Source organism: Diadema setosum, chromosome 2, assembly GCF_964275005.1.
Source record: "Diadema setosum chromosome 2, eeDiaSeto1, whole genome shotgun sequence".
Classification (NCBI taxonomy): Eukaryota; Metazoa; Echinodermata; class Echinoidea; order Diadematoida; family Diadematidae; genus Diadema; species Diadema setosum.
In genome coordinates this window covers 39,275,182-39,298,082 of record NC_092686.1, presented here as the reverse complement: position 1 = coordinate 39,298,082, position 22,901 = coordinate 39,275,182, and the positions used below count along the sequence as shown (strand labels likewise).

The 22,901-nt window shown below is 38.0% G+C and overlaps 1 protein-coding gene across 1 annotated transcript; it reads left to right on the top strand.

The window, feature by feature from the left end:
* Positions 1-5,733: 5,733 nt before the first annotated feature.
* LOC140244942 (uncharacterized protein MT2135-like) lies at positions 5,734-22,688 on the top strand. Its single transcript, XM_072324553.1, has 13 exons — positions 5,734-5,757; positions 6,432-6,500; positions 10,525-10,611; positions 11,544-11,579; positions 12,439-12,484; positions 14,961-15,103; positions 17,208-17,342; positions 18,335-18,469; positions 19,377-19,490; positions 19,926-20,002; positions 20,873-21,067; positions 21,546-21,732; positions 22,506-22,688. Exons 1-13 carry the CDS (start codon positions 5,734-5,736, stop codon positions 22,686-22,688), a joined length of 1,431 nt encoding a protein of 476 aa, XP_072180654.1.
* Positions 22,689-22,901: the final 213 nt, after the last annotated feature.

The following is a 22,901-nucleotide window of genomic DNA, read 5'->3' as shown; positions in this document are numbered from 1 at the left end:
GATATCTCAAGTGTTCATTATACAACTGACATTAATCATGAGATAAGTTGCTAGTGTATGTATTTCTTATTTCCTGCCTTTCTTCAAGCAAAATTGGGCCCATTTGTGACCTCTTTTTTAAAAAAAAATCTGAGCCCAAATTAGGTCATTTCTATGGCAACTTTATGCTGAAAACAATGTTTTTCTCAAACAAAAAAATGCAACACCTTGTCAACGATAAACACTATTTTAAATTTATATAAGTATGTAAATTCAATTGACTGGAGTTGAGACCTAACCTGTGAGAGACCATAGCTACCATGGTTACACTCAAACTTGCCTGTAGCCATTATAACACAGCTGTCCAGAAATCACAATTTTCATTATTAGTGGTGTATTATGTATATTCCATTTCAGTAGCTGGATCTTTTGTTGTTTTTTGTTTTGCACTTGGCACAATCATAAGACAAGCTGACTTTTCGTTCAAGTCAATTAGTCATAGAACATAGATTAAGTCAATTTCTCATAAAATGAGGCCCTCCTCCATCTCCGCCCCCACTCCTAATAAAAATGGTTAGTTCATGGCTGTTCCTTTCTTGCAGTCCTGTAGGGTGTTTCACCAAACTTTTCATTGGTTTCAGTTTCACTTCACTGGTTTCAGTCTCGCTATCTCACTTTTCTGATTGGTATGTTTCAGTCACGAGGACTTGCTAAGTAAAATTAAAGACACTAGTGGCACTGATCTCACTGAAATCAATGTTGGTGAAACGGGTCTTGCGTGGACTTCTGTACGATACCAAAGCAAGCTCATTATACTCCATGGACTACTACAACAAATACTGTACTTCTGAAAGAAATGAAGCACTGTTAACAGAAACTGGATACACATTTTGTCATAGATCACATTAGTCCAGTCAAAATAGGGTCCTTCTGGTCCTCTAGCAAAGAAACTTTTATTTAATGAAATTCAATGGAGTCAACAGACGATATATTGCTCTGCAATTTTGACTTACACAGACATAGTTTAAGTGGTTATCATTCGAAGGGAGCCTACTATATGGGAAGTGCCCACATTAATTGCCTCTATACATGACCCTTTGTAACGCAAATACCAACGCAATTACAGTCGTTCCAAAAGTGCATATCTCAAAAAAAAGGTCGTTCCTTGAGTTTTGTGACTATCGCTTGAGTTATATGATTATGTATAATTATCGTATGGTGCTATAATCATTGTACATTCTTTTCATTCGACATAGTTTTACGCACCTCATTTTCTGTTACAGAGAAAGTGATGTCTATCTGTTCTTGTCGAAAAATGAAATAAAAATTGAATTGAATAATTGTTTCGAATTGGATTCCTGCAATATCTAAACACTTTTTTTTTCTATAAAAATTGCCGGGGTAGAGATAAAATAACAACATTGATCTACAATATCTATGCAGTCCAAAGGTTTCACTTGCAGAGACCACCTTGTGGGAGGTGCTCAAAGTAACCCCATGCATCCTAAAGGCAATGAAAAACATGCAGTATATAAACCGCGAAAAATGTTCCATGGTTACATGCCTCTTCCGCCTGTGTAGCACATACGCTTTTATTTTCGTGAAATGCAATTAAGGTGATATAGGAGACGTTGCTTTACAATATATATTTTGTCAAGCCCTTCAGAAGTGCCCAGATCACCCCTACCCTGACCGTCGTGATAGCTTTGCTATGTGATAGAGTCATGTTGTGTGAGCTTGATAAGAAGATGCCTCACACACGCACGACTCATCTAATTGTCTGATCACTAATTCTCGTATAGGAATTTGAACTTTGATTTGGTTACTCAAAGGTGCAGTAACTTGATAACTCTATAATTAAAGTTTGCAATCCAGCTACAAAGCAGATGGTAAATAAAGTCACAATGTATCCAAGCAATGCACCCATTCCATAAACATGTGACTGCATCTTGATATATTTAATACCGTTTTCAAGATGCTAACAGGACTGAGGACTGCCAGATTGCATTTTTAGCTCGTTTACAATTTCGATTCTAATAACTATCACATTATAATTACCCCGGTGGTTCGGTGTGTTTTTGTTTGTTTGTTTGTTTGTTTGTTTGTTTGTTTGTTTGTTTTTTCCTTTGGCTTATCGATTACTAAAGTATTTTTTTACATTCAGTGTTTGAATGAAAAATACAATGTCCAAAACAACGCATGCTAATTACACCGTACACCTCTTTTTCCCGTCCCTCGTGTACCTTCCCCCTCTTGATAGGCCTACATACACATTTCAGTTTGGGCTATTGCAGAGGTGTATGATTCACACGCTACATCCTACAATGTACCTTGATGCCAGGGATTTCTGCGACAATTGCTCTGGTATCATTTTCTGTATAAGGACTAAGGGTTAGGGTTTGGGTTGCAATAGAGTTTTAGGTTTAGTTTGGTGTGTGAGGATTAGGATTAGGGTCACGTAGGGTGTTGGTTGTTTGTAGAATTTATCAATGTTTGGCTTAGGGTTCCGATGGTTGTCGCAGGAGCAAATGTCTTGGAACCGATGTCAGGTGTATTGTTTCATTTCCATCCAGGCAACCAATTTGGGGGGGGGGGGGGGGGGGTCCGTTCTCACTGTAGAAGATCTGTACACTCTATAACCTTATCTCTACGCTCATCTCCTGCGAAATGCGAGTCAGTAGGAATCTCTACCCAGACTATCAGTGCCTCTGTCCACACTGCGCATGTTCAAATCGCCAGGGAATGCAGTTGCAGCTGACATTTGAATACATCGCATAGATCTCATGATATTTTGTCCGCGGGTGAGGAGGCGACAACCTTGCAGAATCTGAAGGAGGCAGCTGATTGAACACAAAGTATGGAAGCTACAATTCGTAGGAAGTGTTGGTTCGGTTTCATCCTTGGTGTCGCTCAGGTGAATTTCAAATCTTCTTTCTATGATGTGCCTACCTCAATTGATAAGTATAGCTTAGTTTTCGATCCTATATGTAGTGGTAAAACATATTAGCATTAAAGGGATTCTCTTTCCGTAGTTACGGGTAAAGCAGAGTATCTATAACTTCATCAAAATTCAAATATCAAATATTTGCTGATTTCTTGTTTAGATTTCCGTTGAGTTTGGGCTCTCGGCTTCCACTATTTACCAGAAATATGTCGACGGTAGAAATACCTTCATAATCATGACATCGTTATATACTTTAAAAGATCTGAGTATTGATTTCGGAGAGTATAAATGAGAATCTGAACATTGAGCTCAGCCTTCGAGTGCATTATGCACCACTGAAATACCGTATATCAATAGCACTAACTGGTTCCATTTTTCACAGGGGCGATTCTTCGGTCAAATATTTTAGATGGCAAAATTCAATATCATCTTCAAAATAAATATCGCCCAGTGGTTTGGACGGAAGAGGCCATAATATTCAAGGAATAAAATCATGCGTGCAAATAAATCAGCATTCGCCTGATCTTTTTACTCGGGTTGTGTATAGAAATCGCTTTATCATCATATACTTACAATCACACACACACACTGAAGAAACATTCCCGTTCTTTTAAATAGAAAAAGGACAAAAGTATTCCTGCTCGATTATCTAAACACTTGATTTACGTCGATTCAGCGACTTTTCATAAAAAGACGCGCTTTACAACTGGACTTTCATTTCGTAGACACACTATGCGACCCACACGTGAAAATACAAATGTATTCATAACTCCATAAAATAATGTTGTATAAGATAGAAGTATACATGGATAAGCACGTACTTTTGCATGTGCTTGAAAGTTGTCTAAATTTCAGGATCATAGTGGAAACTGGATTATCAATCAGAGTCTAACACCGTGGCGCTCTAATGATTGCAGGCAAGAGGGAGTGATGTGTAAACTCTTGCACTTTTGCCTCACTAAAAATGACCCCCAAACATGCACTGATGTAATATTAGGCCATGTTTATCTGCCTTTCAGTTAAATTTGGCAGAAAGAGAGGAGAGGAGAGAGGCAGCTTCTTAGCTGCCATCATTTTTGAAGCATTACTTGTAGAGATGATCCCTCGCAGAGTGTAATGAAAACAAAGTGTTTCTTCCCCTCATAATATCAAAATGTCTTTTTATTGATTAAATGTAATACTGAAGACGATAGCATTTAATGTCACATATTAATAATTACTAGTATAGACCTATGTGTATGTTGTGTCCCTTCGTCGAAGGATTTACCACCGTATCCGGGCAATTACCCCCCAGAAGGCAATTACCCCCCCCCCCCAGCTAAGCACTGGTTAGTGGTAAGGTTAGAGTAAAGATTAGGAAAGGGTTAGGTTTAGGGTTAGGAGTTTGGGTTAGGGTTAGGATTAGGCTCAGGATTAATAAGGATTAGGGCCAGGGGAAGGGTCCGGGGTAATTACCCAGGGGGTAATTGCCCTAGGCCCATTTACCACCAAGAATATGTTTTCCCCACTAAAATGACTCGTCCGCTGTTACGGGCGAGAAACAAAAACACCTACACAAGACAATCATTTTCAGTGGAAACGAGACTTATACAGGCAGTGGCGTACGTGGGTCAAGACATGGGGGGGGGGGGGCACCTCGTGGAAAAGTTATTTTGAGGGTGTGTATGCTTGTGCGTGCGTGCGTGCGCTGTCAGTCTGCAAGGGCTACAAGCGAGCAATCTTGAAAATTTTGACATTTTTCAGTCGAAAAACTGCCGTTTGTAGCTATACTTTTTCGCAAAATCAATGATCTAGCTTTGATATAACGAAGTGTATATAAGGTACAAAGGTGTACATTCTACATCACATTGCGCAACATTGCAGCGACTCTTTTTGCCGTTCGGATGTTCTGAGTACACTGCGCACATCCTGCTTATATTCAGAATTTCAACCAGGAATCACGCTGAATCACAATCTTTTGTCGGCTCCGACGGGCTTTTTGAACAATGTTTCTCACTATATTATACCCCTTTTATTATGGTTAAAAGAAATCTTATTTTATGATCACCCTTCATGTCGATTTCAAAAGCAGTTTACTAACCCTTGAATTACCATTTTGGTAAGTCTTTTTTTTTCTTCCAACGGATTGGGGGGGGGGGGCACGCGCCCCCTCCCCCATGCCCCCCCCCCCCCGTAGTTACGCCACTGTATACAGGTATACGTTTACTCACTATAATCATCATAATCATGACCACATTGACACGGACTCGTGAGCTCATTAAAGGGAAACGTTTTAACTTGTCTATACTTACACAATACTAATGGGGTTCTAATCTATGACCTTTTGTCCCTGTGGAAAGTGCAATTACATACGACGTTTACATTGTGTGACGTGAAGGGGTGCAAGTGCATGGTATACAATTAGCTTATTGCATTACAAATAGAGAAATGGGCAACATGCGCTTAAATGAATTTATGTCCTATTATTTGAAACCCATAAAACAAAGTTGCTAACCTTTTGAATACAGATGTGGCAATTAACTTTGTTAATCATTCACGTTTCTGTATATTTGATTTCAAGCGCTGTCTTGTCTTGATAAAGAGTTTAGAAGTTTATTACCGTTTTGTTTGTCCACCCTTGTGAAACCCACTGACCACGCATTTCCTTCAGCTTTTCAACTCTCTAATCACTAATTATAGGTATTTGAAAGCTTTAAGGTCTGTGAAAAACCTCTACACGATGAAAATTACGACTTACCCATTATTTTTAGAAGAAACAGAAATGTTTAAAAGAGAGGTGTTCGGCAGAGGCTCGAGAATACACCCTCGCAATGACAACGGTGATGGTTCCAACAGTCTGTTATCGAGCGTCTTTTTTTTTAACGTTAGAATAACTCTTTTTACTTTCTAGCTTTATCTCTGTGCCTTTATTTCTCAAAAACATTAACACAAAATGTAGCAAAGAAATAGTCCAAACTGATGTGAACATAAACATTATTCATAAAGAATGTATTGCTGTTTACAAGATTATGTAAATTTACAGCCCCTGTAAACACAACAACTTCCTTGATATGACGAATTCTCATCGCAATGCCTTTCGGCCTATGTCAATCCTTCTCGAATTCTGTAGACCCAGTAAATCTCTTTCAATCTGTTTCCTTCCTAGCTAACAACTGGACGTTTTATGAACGTTCTTGAAAGAAGTTCCAAGTTTGTTATTTGAACGTTTTGTCAAAACGTTTTGAGAACGTTTTCTTGTAGAAGGTTTTCGACGTATCTAATACGTTTCAAATGGACGTTAAAACAAACAATAAAAAACCTTTTTATAACGTTTTCCCCCAAAACCTGTGCTTTGCGGCGAATGTCCAAACATTGACGTTATAATGTACGTTGTAAAAGCGTCCGTTTTAGACGAAGACGTACGGAACCTTAAAAAAAAAAATGATGAAACGTTCTGAAAACGTCATGTGTTTGCTGGCTTGCTTTCTATATATTCTCTTTGTCTGTTTGTTTGTCTGTCTCTGTCTAGATTTTACATGGATTACACTCTGTTTCCGCCGCTAATTGCACAGGGCTCAGTGCTGAAGTTGTCTGTACTGTAAGTCACGGACATTCTCAGTTTGTTTGTTTGTTTTCCCATTTTAGTTCCATTGAATATGAGAACACTGAAAAATAACATCATTTCTAAACGAATTAAAGATTACCAGTAAACCAAAACGTTAACGTGATCTAGGACAAACGACATAGTGTATACGAAATAGAAATTATTCGTCACCATTCTGTACATTGGAATAAAAACGAGTAAAGCTAACAACACCTGCCTGCGAGTGATTTTCACATGTGATGTTCTGTGAGTGTGTGTCTGAGCGGCATGTGTGATTATAACTAAACACACAGCCCTGTTGCTGTACAGAAGTCGCGACTGGTGTGTCGAAGTGCTAATGTCCATACAGAAATTGATTTAACAGTTACCAAGTTAGTTTGCATTGAAATGTAAGATTACTTTTGTTTTAAAATCTCGTACACAAAATTTACATATTCATTTTAACAATCACATTTGATTTGAGTAGAAAATGACAACTTGCATATGCTTGACGTACTTCAGGGGAAGGAATTAGGACTACGGAATATAACTGTGAGACCATTTCTGATATGCATAAATGCAGCTGTCATTTGTATGACGCACCTCTTGACCCCCGGGATAGGTGCGTCAAAGTACCAATGTGCGTCATACCTTTTAGGTACCAAGACGTACCCTCCGTCACAAAAAGTGACCCACCTCTATGAGACATTGACGCATTAACCAGTCAAAATGGTGACGCACCTCTTCGTGAAAATGACTGACCCTTGACGCACATGTTATTCGCAGTACGTGCCAGACTGGAATGATGCAGAGCTCTGTGTGCGCTCACGCAATTCGCTGCCTGCGAACTGTGTACACCGAACGGAACTTCGCCCGCGTGAATCCCTGTCGCCTACGGACCCTGGATGTTTACTTCGATCGCCGTGGTACTGTATCCCCATGTTGTGGGCGGCTGGGGAGCGTTAGTATAGTAGCTTAGCTGCACACTGTAGCCAGCTGCCACTACACTTCAGTACCCTGTTTCGATTCGAATCGGGGTAGAAGCGTTCCGTTGTGCAATGTCTGCTTCTTTTTCTCTTCTTCTTCATCCGCTTGTCCCTTGCCTCTTAAGTATGAAATGATTTTTAGAGTGTTGTGTGTGTTTTTTGTAACGTTATTGCATCATTTTTCTGCAAGGAAGAGGTGAGTTTCTGTTCGTGTATTGATGTGCACTGCAGTATGTGCAGGTGAAAAGCGTTCGAACTGTCTTTCCCGAGTATCGTGGAAGCTCGATGTATTTCTCGGCCTATCAAAGGAGATCTCATACAACAGAATACTTATAACAAACTATTTTCCGGTCAAAATGAATTGATTTCCTTTGTTTTGTATCGTTTATTGACTTGATCCTAAGGATCTTGTCGCAATACCGAGTTTCCAATGTGTATTTATTTTCACCTTATTTTCGCGTAGCTTTCGGTGCTGTAAACTGTTGCTAGGGCCTAAGCCTACTACTAAACTTACCGTTCTCCACTGTCGTTTCTCACACATCGTTTGGTACGATTTCTTCCATTTTATATCACTTCATCCGTTCCCTTTATACTTTGAAGTATTTGACGTAATTCTTTCAATTGTCTCGCACTGCTATTTTCGTAACGGCGATTTCTCCGCTTTGCTGCAATACTTTTTCGAATCGAAGCGACGAAGTTTGATACCAGCCGCTGTAGTGTGCCGTGTGTTGTCTTTTCTAAATATTTGTGTTGTTGGGAGGTGTTGATACTTTGTATTTGTTATTTATTTTTCTTAATGTTGATAGGAAAAGGCTAAAATGGTCTGAGTGATGTCTGATGGTGATGATGATAACTATGCTGGTGTAAAAAGACGGCTTACTGTGAATGCTGAGCGTACGTGCCGTTCGTTCCATTTTACTTTCCCTCTTATTCTTCTTTCCCCCTTACTCTTCTTTTCCTTTCCAAGAATGATAAAAAAAAGAAATTACATACACCTCACAACAAAATAGAACCACGTGCTACCAACCTTCATAAAGTTAAATCTAAATGTTCAATATCAGCAAAGAATAAGGGGAAAGCACGAATGACAATAAATTAGAGCGAAGAGATTGTTTTACATGCAGTCTCTTCGGCTCGAAGAAACTTGACACCCCACCCCTCTCCCCTCGTGGAAATTTCCACAAAAGCAGGTGCCACACCCAGGTGCGTGCCACACCCAGGTGCGTGCCAGACGGAAGAATGCGCGCACTGGAATAAACAGCGTGTAAATATCATGGAAATATCCATCGAAGAACCAGCTCATTAGTTGAATTAAAGGAATCATTGCAAAGATATCGTGATTCTATAGCCTTTCTTTTGGCACATAGTAGGAAACATCAAACAGTCGAATATAATGTACTTGATCGAATATCTTATGTTCCCTGAACAATAAAAAAAAAGATCGATTAATCAGTCAATTAAAAATGCAACTGAGCCAGAAATACTTAAAAGGTCTCGTATGCCCAGAGAAATTCACTACGAGTAGGTTCAATGAGATGCAGTCATCACCTGGTTAGACAACAAAATCATGACAATTAATTTCAGTTCACGCTCATGATAACTGCTTATTACTTATCAAAGTTTTGGCTATCAACATTCGTTCGTAGGTGTTTTTTGTTTGTTTTGTATGTTTTTCCTCGTGAAAGACGTAATGATTTCTTCGTATCGAACGTAGACTGCATGTTTACCGTTTATCCAAACAGTAGGCGCCTAGGCGTACTTTCTGAATATAATAAATTCAGAAATTTCTATCAACATTTTAAATATATTACAAGACTCCCAAATACCAGTTGAAAAAAAATTAAGAAATCGAATTTTTAGATATGAACAACAACAAAAAAAAAAAAAATGCGTAGGAAAAAACCACTTCAACCTCGAATGACTTCGAATTTCTCTAAACCGTTCCCTAGTTCATGGACATCCCATAGAAACGCGTGTTTTGATATACACGTTGCTATGGCAAACTATCTAGTTTCGCGAAACTACGGCCTGGCCACAGTAATTTTTTCCGTAACCTCCCGCCTCCCCTTCCCCCGATTCGAAAACAGCTTGATTGAAGCCCCTGCCTATTTAAACACGAACCTTATTAAACCCAAGTTAGGTACATGGTTTATATGGCTAGTGTTTAAATAGAATTTACTATTTTAAGTTAATGCAGGTTTTAATAGACTCTCAGTAATGTTAGTTCCATAATCGTTTGTATGTGTTTTGGGGCCTGGCCTCTGCCATGCCTCGCCTTCTGTATACGTATGTACGCGTGTACTGTATGTATACATGTACCACATGGTCGACATCACGCACGTGGTTTTGCTGCAGGTTCCACGGTCGACGGTCGATGCTACACTACAGTGAATGCGATTGAAGGATAGCGAGCTTCGCGATGCCGCGGGCTGTATGTGATGATTTTAATCACAAATCGTGTTTGGTAGTGTGGTTTTGGAGCAAATTTGTACTCAAACTTTCTGAAAAGACCTTTAGTCTGACATCAGATAGAAAAAGAAGACATACGAGAATGAAGTGAGTATCAGTATGTTATAATAAAACTGATTGAAAATTGTGTCAAGTCGCGTTTCCAGGAGCCGGTGAATTCGGCCGACTCGCGATCGCGAGTTTGTTTTAGATGTTACGGAGGGATACCATGCCCCATGCAAGAAGCCTCGCAAAATTACATGACGGTCCCATTAACGAACCTTTTGACACACTCTGGTTAAATGACCGACTATGACGCACATAATGGGTCAGTATTGTGACGGACATTTTGCTCCCGTGACGGCACCACGCGTCATCAAATTGGTGGTACTTGACGCGACCATGACGCACATTTCCCGGGGGTCAAGAGGTGCGTCATACAAATGACAGCTGCATAAGATTAGAAGCAATTACAATTATTGTCATAGTTGCTACTTTCTTTGTCATGATATTGTTCATGTCGCTACCATCATCATCAGCTTACTGCCAAATTCTTCTAACCACGTTTATGATATTTCTAAACATATTTCACTAACTGCGCACAGTGTGATGACTTCGGGCACTGCCTACAAGGCACAGTGGAGGTAGACCCATGGCTGCAGGAAACTTTGAAGACTCAGATGGACGTTCAGGTAACCATGGAAACAAACTATGTATTGGAAATAATCTCTGTGGAAATCCTCCAACTCAGTTTTTTTTTTAGTTTAACTCCCCCCCCCCCCCCCCCCTCTCGCTTAATCCATCTCTTACTGATTTTGTCCGATTTCGTTCGGACTAACAGTTTGTGAAAATCCTTTCTGGTTTAATATAACTATTGGGTTGGTTGAATTTAACTTTGTACTCTTTATTATGGCACGGAGGAATGGTCCCTTTTGTACATATTAGGTGTATAGAAAACTTTGACAAAGCTGACGATAGGGCAACACCTTTACTGATAAACTTCGACCAAAGGTTAGGACTGCACAGTGGGTTGATTGTATTTGTAAAGGCATATAATGCGCGTATACCGTGTTGTAAATATGCGACTCTGACTTTATTTACAAAACTACGTAATAAATTCCCCGCTACTTTTGCCATTGTCTTTTATAGTCTTTTCAATCGCCCCAGTACAAAAGACAACAAAACATAAAAAAAAAACAATAAACGGAAGAAAGATAAATGTATTCACTTTGTGCCCTGGTGAAGAAGTTTCAATAATGAACGTGTGGCACCTACTTGTTTGTTAAACTTTGTTGTTGTTGTTGTTGTTGTTGTTGTTGTAGTTTCTACCAATAAAAAATCTTGAAAATCTCTTCCGACTCATTTCCCTTCTCTATTTATAATAATAATAATATCTATATGTATTTTTATGATAGACAAATAAATGAAATGAAATGTAATGTAATGAAATGTTGCAGCTGGTTTCTATTTAAAAAAAAATCATATTTCTTTTGAAGATTTCATCTGATTGTTCAGGAACTGAATTGAATGTCTTTCTTCTCACTTATTCTGTAAAACAAAACAAAAACTGACATGATTGAACTGTATTACGACAGAAAAGGCATTATCTCATTTAAATCTACAGCTTGACACGCCGTTCCATCTCGTTCAACTGCTTGATGTAAGTTTTTGTTCCTATAGTGATGAGACTTGATGTGTTCATTTCATTTGGTTTAGTGTTAATGACGTATTTGATTGTAAATGGAATTCCGATAAGCAGTGACGTAGTTGAAGGGCTCAGATTAATAGGGCCTACGTATGTCTTAAAATGCTCTACATAACAGTCAACGCTCCTAGCTGTGATAAGGACCTTGATTTTGATTAAATTGTAATTGTGGGAGTTTGCAACACAATCATTAGGATGCTGTCATGACTGGCTTATTTGGCTATTATTGTCATTGTCAAATTGGTGATTGTTTCATCATTGCGAATCATTTATTTTTGACTTTTATACTGTTTGTTCGCTTGCTTATTTATTCACCGTAAAATCACAAAGTAACAACGATACAATACAACTGGAATATAATTATAACTGAAGATAAACGGATGGATTGCCCTGCTCAGGTCGGCCTTCATGGTCGTGCTGGTTTTCCGAGGGGTCCAACTGTGTATGCTGCTATGTCAGAATATGATATCAGTCTATTCAATTTTAATGATTTTATGTGTGAAAAGGTTCACGGTCTGTATTGCTGAAGTGCACGTCTCGTGATAATTGCGAAAATCTTGAAATTTAACGCTTCTATTTCATTCTATTAGCATGAAGTATTCTCATCTCTAAAATGGCTTTATTGCAAACTAGAGAAAAGGTAATGTTAGTTTCTTGGAGGGGAAAGGCAGACTGTGCAAAAGTTTTTTTTTTAATATTTTTGATTGATTAGATTTTGTATTTCAGAAAAGATAATTTTTTAATATTTTCTGTTTGATTGTTTGTTCGCTTGTTTTTAGCACGATTATCATTTCTTCTCAATTTGTGCCTACAGGCTCACAACTCTTACAACACGAGAGTGTACGGGGTGCTTTACGGAGGTAAAATATAAACTATATACTGTTTTGATTGTGTATTATAGTGGATAATTATATATATATATATATATATATATATATGTTCTTTTTTGTTTTTTTTTTGCCGGGATATAGTTATTTTCGGAATTCCTTCAGGCAGATCTATAAACGCAGTTGTTTATTGTCATAATTGAGCCATACAATATGGAAGGAAAGTACAATGTTTCTGATTGAAATTCAAGAGCTTTATGGGATTAATTTCAAATCAATTTAATTCACGCATTTGAATAGGAATCTTAAAGGTCATTTGAAAGGGAAAAGCCTCAAATATCTAATTCAATCTATTCTTATTCATAGATGCTTCTTAATGAGAAGCTGAAATTCCTTCATTGGCTAGATGCTGTTTGGGGAAACTTCTGTTAAAACCCGATTCTGATCCATATGTATCAATGTTATTGTTGCATATAAGCTCATAGTAAGAGGAAAAGGTTGAACAAGCTTGAGAGTTGATGAGGAAATATTTCTTTCTCGGATTGTGCATAAAATTGAATTTCGTGGAAATTCATTGCTCCAGAAGGTTGTGACAAGTACACTTTGACAACTTGATACATAAGAGCGATAAAATGAATATTTCTCCTTTTCGAAGAAGATCACGATAGTGTGGGATTCACAGTCTATGCTGTGTCTGTATATAGGTAGCTTCATTTTTCCATAAAGGCAGCTGTCAGTCGTTTTCAAATACTGAAACAGAAGTTATGAGCAAGTTTTGATAAACTATTTCTTTGCTATATGTACACTGAACATTTTTCTTACTTAAGACCAAATTCTTACTTAAGAAGATTATTATTCAGTAGATAATAGGGTAGTTGTCAACGTTTAACCAAACAGCAAAACGAAGGTTGAGTGCAAGATGTCGGCTCCTGTTAGAAGAGGTCAATGGTTAATAATCCCTGCTGGCTTGTATTATCTTGTATTACCAGGTACTCCCACTTTCCTCATTCACTTAGATGATGAAGTACTGTCGACGCCCTAAGTATATTAAGCAAAGAAACAGAGATAAATCCTATAGGAACTTTTAGTTCTCTCTCTAAATACATACACGACTGACAATTGACACAAACTAATCCAGAAGCTATATTATGGAAATGCCACCTTCAGATACAATTTAACGGAAATTTTGAGGGCCTGCAAGTGAGTCGGTTATTATATCGCACGTGATAATATAAGTGGGGGTAACTATGCATTTGCCACTATCAGCACAATATGTGACTATAAATCAATGACCAAAAAAAAAAAAAAAAAATGGCACGATATGATTTGAAACAAGAGTTCATGCAAACCAATTTATTGAAGTCTGTAAACAAAACTGTAATTTGGAGCAGTTACAGCCTACCATGCCTTGACCATCAACAATTAAGGGCAACAGCATGACATTGTGGGTGGGCCTACATGGGAGTGCATTTTAGATTAACAGATAAAGATGCCTGAACCTGAACCCCGAGTTCACAGTGAATATCTGATGACCCACGGGGTTAGCTGTAATATATTAGATTTGAGCTCTCACGGTAGAATTTAGAATCAACCATTCTGTAAAAACGAAGATTTAGTATACGCCTAATTGTCAGGCTTAGTTTAATAGTGAAACTGCTGCAGCGAACCCTAATTTGATCTCTCTCAATTAATGTAAATGATTACATGTATTGAGTAACGTACCAACATTTCTCGTTGAGAAACATTTTGCTGAGGAATTTTGAAACCGGCAGCTTCTGCTCTGGTGGTTATGGCATTGTGTTGCGTTCTGAAAACAAAGAGTTCCCCATCAGTTAAAACGTGATCGTGTGAAACAGTCCTAACACCTTATTTATTTATTCATTTATTTATTTATTTATTCATCTATCTATCTATCTATCTATCTATCTATCTATTCATTTATTTATCTATTTCGTTTGTCCGTCTGTCTTTAAACCTCGGCACATATAGTATATTGTTTCCCTCTTCATTTTCCGTTTCCTCCCCTCATTCTACAAGTTCGCATCTTATTCAAATTGATGCAAGCCCGTAACTAGGCAACTGCTAGGGGGGTTCCCGTTTGTTAGCAGCCCCCCCAAAAAAAAAAAAAAAAAAAAAAATAAGGAGAAAAAAATGAGTAGCGGAAACCCCCCCCCCCCCCCCCCCCCGTTTGAAAAAAAAAAAAAAATGAAAGGGGGCTTGTAGTGGCACCAGAAAATTGCGCTGAAGCTTTTTTTTTTCCTTTTTTTCTTTTTTTGCTTGTGAGCCGATGAAACCCGGAAGTGGCACAAGAAACGAGCAAGGGGGAGCCTGTTTTTTTTTTTTTTTCTTGTCCACTTTTTCCTCATTCTGAACCCCGCATTAAAAATCCTATTTACGAGCCTGCTGATGTGCCATATTAATGTGTCATATCGTGTACATAGACAATCGTCTTCTAACCCCATCTAACCCCAGCTCACGCCTTTCCGTATCACCGTAAAACCATTTCTAGCAAACGACACGTGTCAATGGCCTCCACCATATAACGAATCCGCCCCCTGCATAACGATAGCCAATCAAGAGTTCAGCCTGACTGATCTTCTGAATATGGGCATCAGAGGGATAGAACTAGACAACTGGTTCTGTGAAGGCGAGGTATGGTGAGGGATACCTTTACATCTACTCATTGATAATAACGTTTTTCGTGTCACGCTGTGTGTTCTTTCTTATAGTTATTGATGTACAAATTCTATGAAGTAGCATGCAAATTATTTTGAAGATTTTAAAGCCGCATTTCAAATCTGAACAGATAACATTGGCAATCGTTACATTGATAAACTTTTGCGTTGGATATGATATCTTCACACGCAATGAGGAATTATTCCACTTTTTTTGTCGCTTGGTTGTTATACCCTGCCATGGTTCGTGTATAACATAATCTTTTTCTTTTTTTTTTTTTTAATATGATGTTTATTGATTTCAACCACTGGCATACAAACTTAAATCATTTCTAATTATGGTATATGAATTTCTATTCTGCTGCCTTTATTCTCTTTTTCTATCATGTTTTTTTCTTTTCTCTCAAAATTTATTTTTCTTGCGTGTATTATAACATTGAATGCATTGAAGCAACGAATGCACATGCGCCATCTATTATGTGGAAAAAAAACCTGAATATGAAATAGATACTCCTTTGATTATCTTGCAGTGAGAGTAATACAGTGTTACTGAGAGTGAGTCATTGTTATTTTGCAATAATTTTGTATCATTTGGACATAGAAAAATGACGTGACTTGAAACAAAACAAAATGAAATACATCAACATTACGTCAGTAATGAGAAAACCTCTTCACATATATATTCTATTGGTATGACAAATTGTTGCTGCCGTTGTTATATATGTTTCCAGTGTTCCACGTCTTACAAGCTTGGCTTTTTAGTGGAACACTGTTTTCCATCGTATGATTATTTACTTTTTTTTTGCCATGACAAAGTGCATTGTTTCTTTTTTTATGACATCATTCGTGCATATACTTTATATTGTATTTGGAAAAAAAATGCCCATATCAGACGAATGAAAGACAAATCGATAACTTGTACCGCTTTGAATCATGTTCTCTTTTTTTTTGATGATGGAAATAAATAAATTATTGAATTGAATTGAATTGAATTGAATTGAATTGAATTGAATTGAATTGAATTGAACTGAATTGAATTGAATTGAATTTGAATAAACCAAACTCACGGCGAGAGCAATCATCATAGCGCATACATGAGCACAGCGCAAGACGTCAGTTTAACCCATCGTGTCCGGAGCCAATTTTGATCAATACACATTAACGTGATGTCCTCACTGAATTCGCAAATACAAAACTAATGTTATTTTACATCCTATGTAAAATTTCTTTTCAAATAATTATACACAATTATTTTGAACCAATAGCTTTATATGTATTACTATGTTTATATATGGTTGTAGTACATTGTACGTTTTGTTTTCCTTGAATTTGCATCGAGAACAAAATTGTGATATTTGAAATGAAATTTGAATAGAATTGACTTGAATTAACTATGTAAGAGAAATCAATGGAACTGTATTAATTTATTCAAATTAGCGATAAAAAGCATTAATAAGATATGACAAATTGCCTTTCATCGACGTAGATAAGCACCGATTATTCAGTGTTGCAAAAAAAAACAAACAACTCGAACCAAAATTTTGTTAATTTGAATAATAAAATATGTTGTCAGTTTAAGGATCATCTTTCCTTTAATGATTTAGAGGAAATTGATAACTCTGCAACCAGGATACATTGACAAAATATTATATTCGACCAAACTGTGGCTCATTTGAATTGTAAGTTTTCACCCATCTAACCTTGAACGGTGTATAAAGGAATGTATATCATTCTATTACATGGATTTTAATCCAAGTGTTGGTTCCAGAACACATACGATGGAAAAAAAAAGAGAGACTGTAATGCACTATTAGAGTCCAACAACTTTTAATGGTTGCACGCTGTGTAAATTTGGTATAACCATAAAAAAGTTGTTGGACGCGAATAATGCATAACAATCTCTTTGTTTTTTATCTCACATAAATAGCTTAAACATAACGATTAAAAAAGGACGACATCCCATTAAAAAAAAAGATCAGGCACCCGACCAAAGATTAATTATAGTTTCGTGTAGTAAATTGATAATTTGGTAACATACCCCTACGCTGCTATGTCTATTTTCTCTCCAATTTCATTCCAAGATGCGTATTGCTCACCTCGGGAATAATATCGCAATGATGTGTAACGCTGATCACGTGAGGTTCGAGGAACCTGTGGCTGAAATAGGGGCGTGGTTGGACCAAAACGAAGGCGAGATCGTCCGCATCTATATGAATGTAAGTCATTCGATGAAGTGACGGAGGTCATTTCCTTGAGAAACGCTGAAACGTGTATAAACTTTCAAGATGGGTTCTGTAGTTTTATACGCACTTTAAATCATTTTGCCTTCAGTACTTCAGCCAGATTTAAATGTCAATAATGCACACATGGAAGTAAAAAAAAAGAAGGTAAATATATGAATGCATAGATATCAAAGAGATGTTTCGCTAAATATACACTTTCAAATTACAGTAGTAAAGATGTGGGTAGATAAATAACCTTCAAATGGTTTACTTGAGCAGTGAGTATACATTGGGATTGTTATTTTGGGCAAAGTCTCCGTCACGCAGCAAAATGAAAGGATGATTGTTACAAAAAAAAAAAAAAAAAACATTTGACGGTGAGAACATCTATGCAAATCACACTCATGCCAATCCTGGTAAATTGCAATTGTTCAGGAGTAACATATCGTGGGAAGTTGAAATCATCTAATGAATACACAGTGTTGACAAAACGAGAGTATGGCCCCATTTTATCAAAAGATAAAATCGATTTTACATTTCCTTACCACACAGGCTGCCATAGACTTACAGTTGAAATCAACTATATAATCAATTCTAACTCTTCATAAAACAGAGCCCTCAGGGCCCCGATTTATCAAAAGATAAAATCGATTTTAAATTTCCTTACCACACAGGCTGCCATAGACTTACAGTTGAAATCAACTTTATAATCAATTCTAACTCTTCATAAACAGGGCCCAGGTCCCCGGCCTTCCGTGTAATATTAGCGAGCTTTATGACTGGATCTGCGACGCGAACGCTAAGACGGGGAGGGGGGGGGGGGAGAGAAAAAATGGTGCTCTGCACCGAATTCAGACAGCTGATTCCATAGTGTAATGTATGTACGTGTATGTATAATGTATGTTTCCATAGTCCATCCAGGAGGCAGCAATAGCGTTCGCGTCGTAGATCCAAAGTTCGCTAACGACGTTCTCTGATTTACGCAGGAAAAGTTTGACCAGGGCAACGATAGCGCAGTAAACGGACCTTTCGAGCGTCATCTTGGCGACCGTGTTTTGACACCTGCTGACCTGCAAGATACCTACGGAGGGGAGTGGCCTACGTTGAGGACGATGAAAAGGGTGTGGCAGTTAACCTCTGTTTGTTTGTGTGTTTTGTCTGACTGTCAATCTGTTTCTGTACTTAAACATCCACCATTTCTACACCGCATTGCTTTGGAGAATAATTGATGTTTAAAATAGACCACACATACTTTGACAGACCTAATTTCCAGGCTACTGAGATGGATACTATTTGTCTGTCAGAAGATGTACTCGAAACGACCAGAAAGAAGACACCAAACTTTCTTCAGATCGTAAACACCGCTATAAAAGTCGTTATTATATTGTCATGCAAACTCCTCCACGAGTTTTCAACTTTTACTTTTTGAAGTGGTATATGGTAGGAAATTCTGTGATTTGAAAAAAAAAGTAAAGTCTTGTCTGATGTAAAAATACTTTATGTTTCTCCAATCCAACGTAGCATATTCGTTTATCTATATTCAAATACTGCGTTAACTTAATCTACTTGCAACTCCGTGAGTACAAGTATTATACTAAACATTCGCGACACGGGGGAGGCAGTTCTCTGTTTTTGTTCGTCAATATTTGCCGTCTTGTTACCATCTTGAAGATAAAAAGCTCTTGATGATGTTACTTACCGAAATTATTCGGCATATTCCACTCTTTCTTGATTTATTTCACGCAAGCAAATCGATAAAGATTGATTTATCTATTTATTTATTTTGACGGAAAGCCAGCAAACTCTTCTCCCTCGTAGAGTTATATATAAATGTATCACATATCAACCTGTCTTCACATGGATTGTGTCTAGAATCTATGGATATAATTATAAAGTACTAGGAGGAAGACAGAAAAAAAAAAGAACAAAAATGGCTCAGGCAATTATTGACAACTATATAGGGCCTTGTGAACACATTCTATCAATTCTGTTATACGTTACGTGTATGTATTTTTTTTTTCTTCATAGGATGGTAAAACCGTGGTCATAGCACAGATAGCCACTGCTGGGTCTGATGAATTTTACCTCCACCAAGGCATATTCATCCATCCGGGATTTTGGTTGGACAAACAACGCAGATTCGTAAGTAGACCCTACTTCTCCCTGTATTCAATAAGTTCAGGTTCCCGGGTTCAGGTTATCCGGACTAACGACTAAACAGCTTTCCCATCAACTCTCTTCGTATACAACCTGATGATGACGACTATAATATGTATTATGTATATGGCGTTTTAAGTCGGCGTTGTTTAGAGGGCTTATTTTTTGTAAATAAGACAATTATACAAATCGATTAGTCATGTTGACATAATTCCCCCGGCATTCAGTTGAAATGATGACTTATAATCTTTGTTTACGTCGAAAAAAAAAAAGAATATCTCTCCGCTCCAGATAATATGTAAACTATACCGCTGACTCTGTCGAGTGATGACACTAGAGTATAAGTATACGTCTACGGTGATGACTCCTCACTTTTATTCAAAACTTATCTTTCATTCCATCTTGGTGTGGTTACATCAGTTTACAAACTATCCATCGTGTGGTGGAAAAAATGACACAAACGCCCTTCGCTTCTACAGTGACAGCACGCACTACATGTAAGTATATGCATATTCAACAGTATAACATTTTATCATCTACCTAAGATATAGCATGTTACCCTGATCACTAACTGTGATTCTCGTCATAGAACAGCAGTAATTCGCCTCAATTATAATATCTGCATAGAAATGATGACAGGTCACGTGTCGAGTAAGACGCTAGTGTACAAATAGGATATAATAAATGCTGAGCTGAAAAAGAAACAGGGGGAGTTTTTTTTTTTTTTTGGATGTTGCACATTAGACCCCTTTTCATTTTCAGTACGTTAATTAACCATCAAAAGTGTCTAGTTATATGCCATAACAGTGGCGGATCCACAGGGGGGGGGGGGGGGGGGGGCGCAACCGGCGCACGCCCCACCCTTTATTTTTCGTTAAAAACAAAAGAAATGAAAAGAACAAAAATTAAATGAAACCCGGAAGTGGCACCAGAAATAATAGTATAATACCCCCCTTTACAGAATTCCTGAATCCGACCCTGCATAACTATTACTGTTTATTTATTTTTCGTTCTCCGTTCTACCAACTTAATTCTCGGTTGTAAAAAGCAATCAACTCTTCTAGTGAAATAATATTGAATGGGAACAAATTTGTGTGAGATACATCGTAAATTACACATCGTAAATTACAAATTATTACTACGTAACCTTACACATTCCTGTAGGGTATGTGCAATTTGTTCTTTAAAAAGAAACGCACTAGCTGTAACTTACAGACATCATATTTTTGTGGTTACATGATTTGTAATAATATTATTTATTGTAATAATATTAATATATGGCAGTTGCTACACCAGTGTCCGAACGGTTTGATATTTACCACAAGATTAACTCTGCCTGTGACTTCGGTGTCTTTAACTTTCTACAGATTCGAAAACGAATTACTGGACGGCCCGTCTAGAACTGGGTACGTGGAAGACCTCACCGAGTTTGTCAAGTGCCGCATACAGTACCCTGGCGCGGACATGATCACGCCGCAGTTCCTCGAGACGGCAGTCTACACCTGGGCCCGGGGAGAACCGGCGAACCCAGTAATTGACGCAACCTCCTGTATCCTTCTCAGGTATAAGACAGAACTTCTTCAAGTAAAAGGTATTGGTCAAGTGACATTCGATACATGTATGTCTTTTTTGACGATTCTTTCTTTTACATTTTAATGGTGGACACATTATTAGAAGCATGGATGCGACAGTTCAGCGGGGCTCTCAATCCTATATAGGCCAATTCGAGGTGCTTGTCCTGTTCGAGTTAGATTTGGATGTATAAAATACATTCGGATTTTATATGGCCCAACAGTTATGTTCCGTTGATCAAAACCTGCTCCCGCTATTCTACGAATGATTTAGATGACTTGTGTAAAAGAATCAAATATCCTTCAAAGATACATCATAAACGTCACCTATTGCCTATACCTTCCCATAGGAAGACGAAGAGAAATGACCTTATTACAGAGAATATTGGTTTTAACAAAATTCGTGGACTCAATTAAGAATACAGACGTCATTATAAATATTGTCTGAATTGCATATAATGTCTTACAGCGGCAATGATGGTCGATGGTACAGACCAAGTGACTGCAACCAAGAAGTCAACTTTGCTTGCCGCCATGAGGTCGACGTTGATGACTGGGTGGTGAGCGACACGGCCGGGAACTACGACACGAACACTAATGCCTGTCCCGCAGGATACAGATTCGCGCTGCCGCAAAATGGCTACGAGAATCAGAAGGTAAAATACTAAGCAGTGCCAGAGACACTGTGATAATTATGTGATTCTTTATACCCAGTCATGCATAATTATATCGCTATGATAAGGGCAATCAACTTAAAGTAGTGGCTTAAAGCTAGGATGCAGGACCCAATTGGCAGAACAGTTCCGACATCCTTTTCCGAGTGAGCTGAAAGGGCTATCATGCTAGAACAAAACGGTATAGATAAATAGAGATAGATAGATAGTTAAATAAATAAATAAATAGATGAATAAATAATTACATACACACATCGAGAATTTTAACAAAAATGATAAAGAGAGACAGACACACATTAATCGTAGGTAGATTGGTCAGATGTGAGAACTGATGAAAACCATGCAACACATGATACTGGGTGCAGTTTACCTGTTCAGCAAGTGAAGAATAACCAGTTTTCATTCGATTATTCACGGAATGCATTGGCACGTGATTGACATATAATCATAACGTGCAGAATAGTGGTACATTATTGTATCGCCAAACACTTTTGCCAAAGTATATCAGTGGCGGATCGAGAGGGGTGCAACCGGGGCACGCCCCCCTTTATTTTTCGTTAAAAACAGAAGAAATAAAAAAAAAAATGAAATGAAACCCGGAAGTGGCACCAGAAATATTAGTTGTGCCCCCCCCCCCCTTTACGCCCTATGGTTGACGCAATTTGACGCACTGAGATATACTCAAGAGATCATTGATCATGAATGAGCGCTTCAACAGTAATGAAAAATTATCATCATCACCCTATATCACACAGCTACTGGATGAGCTCGACGGACGCTCAACATGGCTCAACGTTGCCCCCTTGCTACCAAACTACGTGCCCCCTACTAATCTTCCACCAGTGGATACCACTACCGGCCACGCCACGCCTCTCGTCCGGTCCTCCTCGCTGCTCTTCTGGTCTCTCATCGTCCTCGTCGCTGCGATGCTTTCATAAATCACTAATGGGAGAGAACAAAATGAAGTCATTGACTGATTATAGTTTTAACTTCAACATAGAGAATACTGGCCAATGGCATCACTTGGGGATAATTTCCAAATTTTCGAAGAATTCTTTCCCACTTATTGTTCCTAATCAGTCATAATACAGCGACATGTATAGACACCGTCCAATGAGAATTTATATTCAAGGCAACGTGAGGATCGTTTA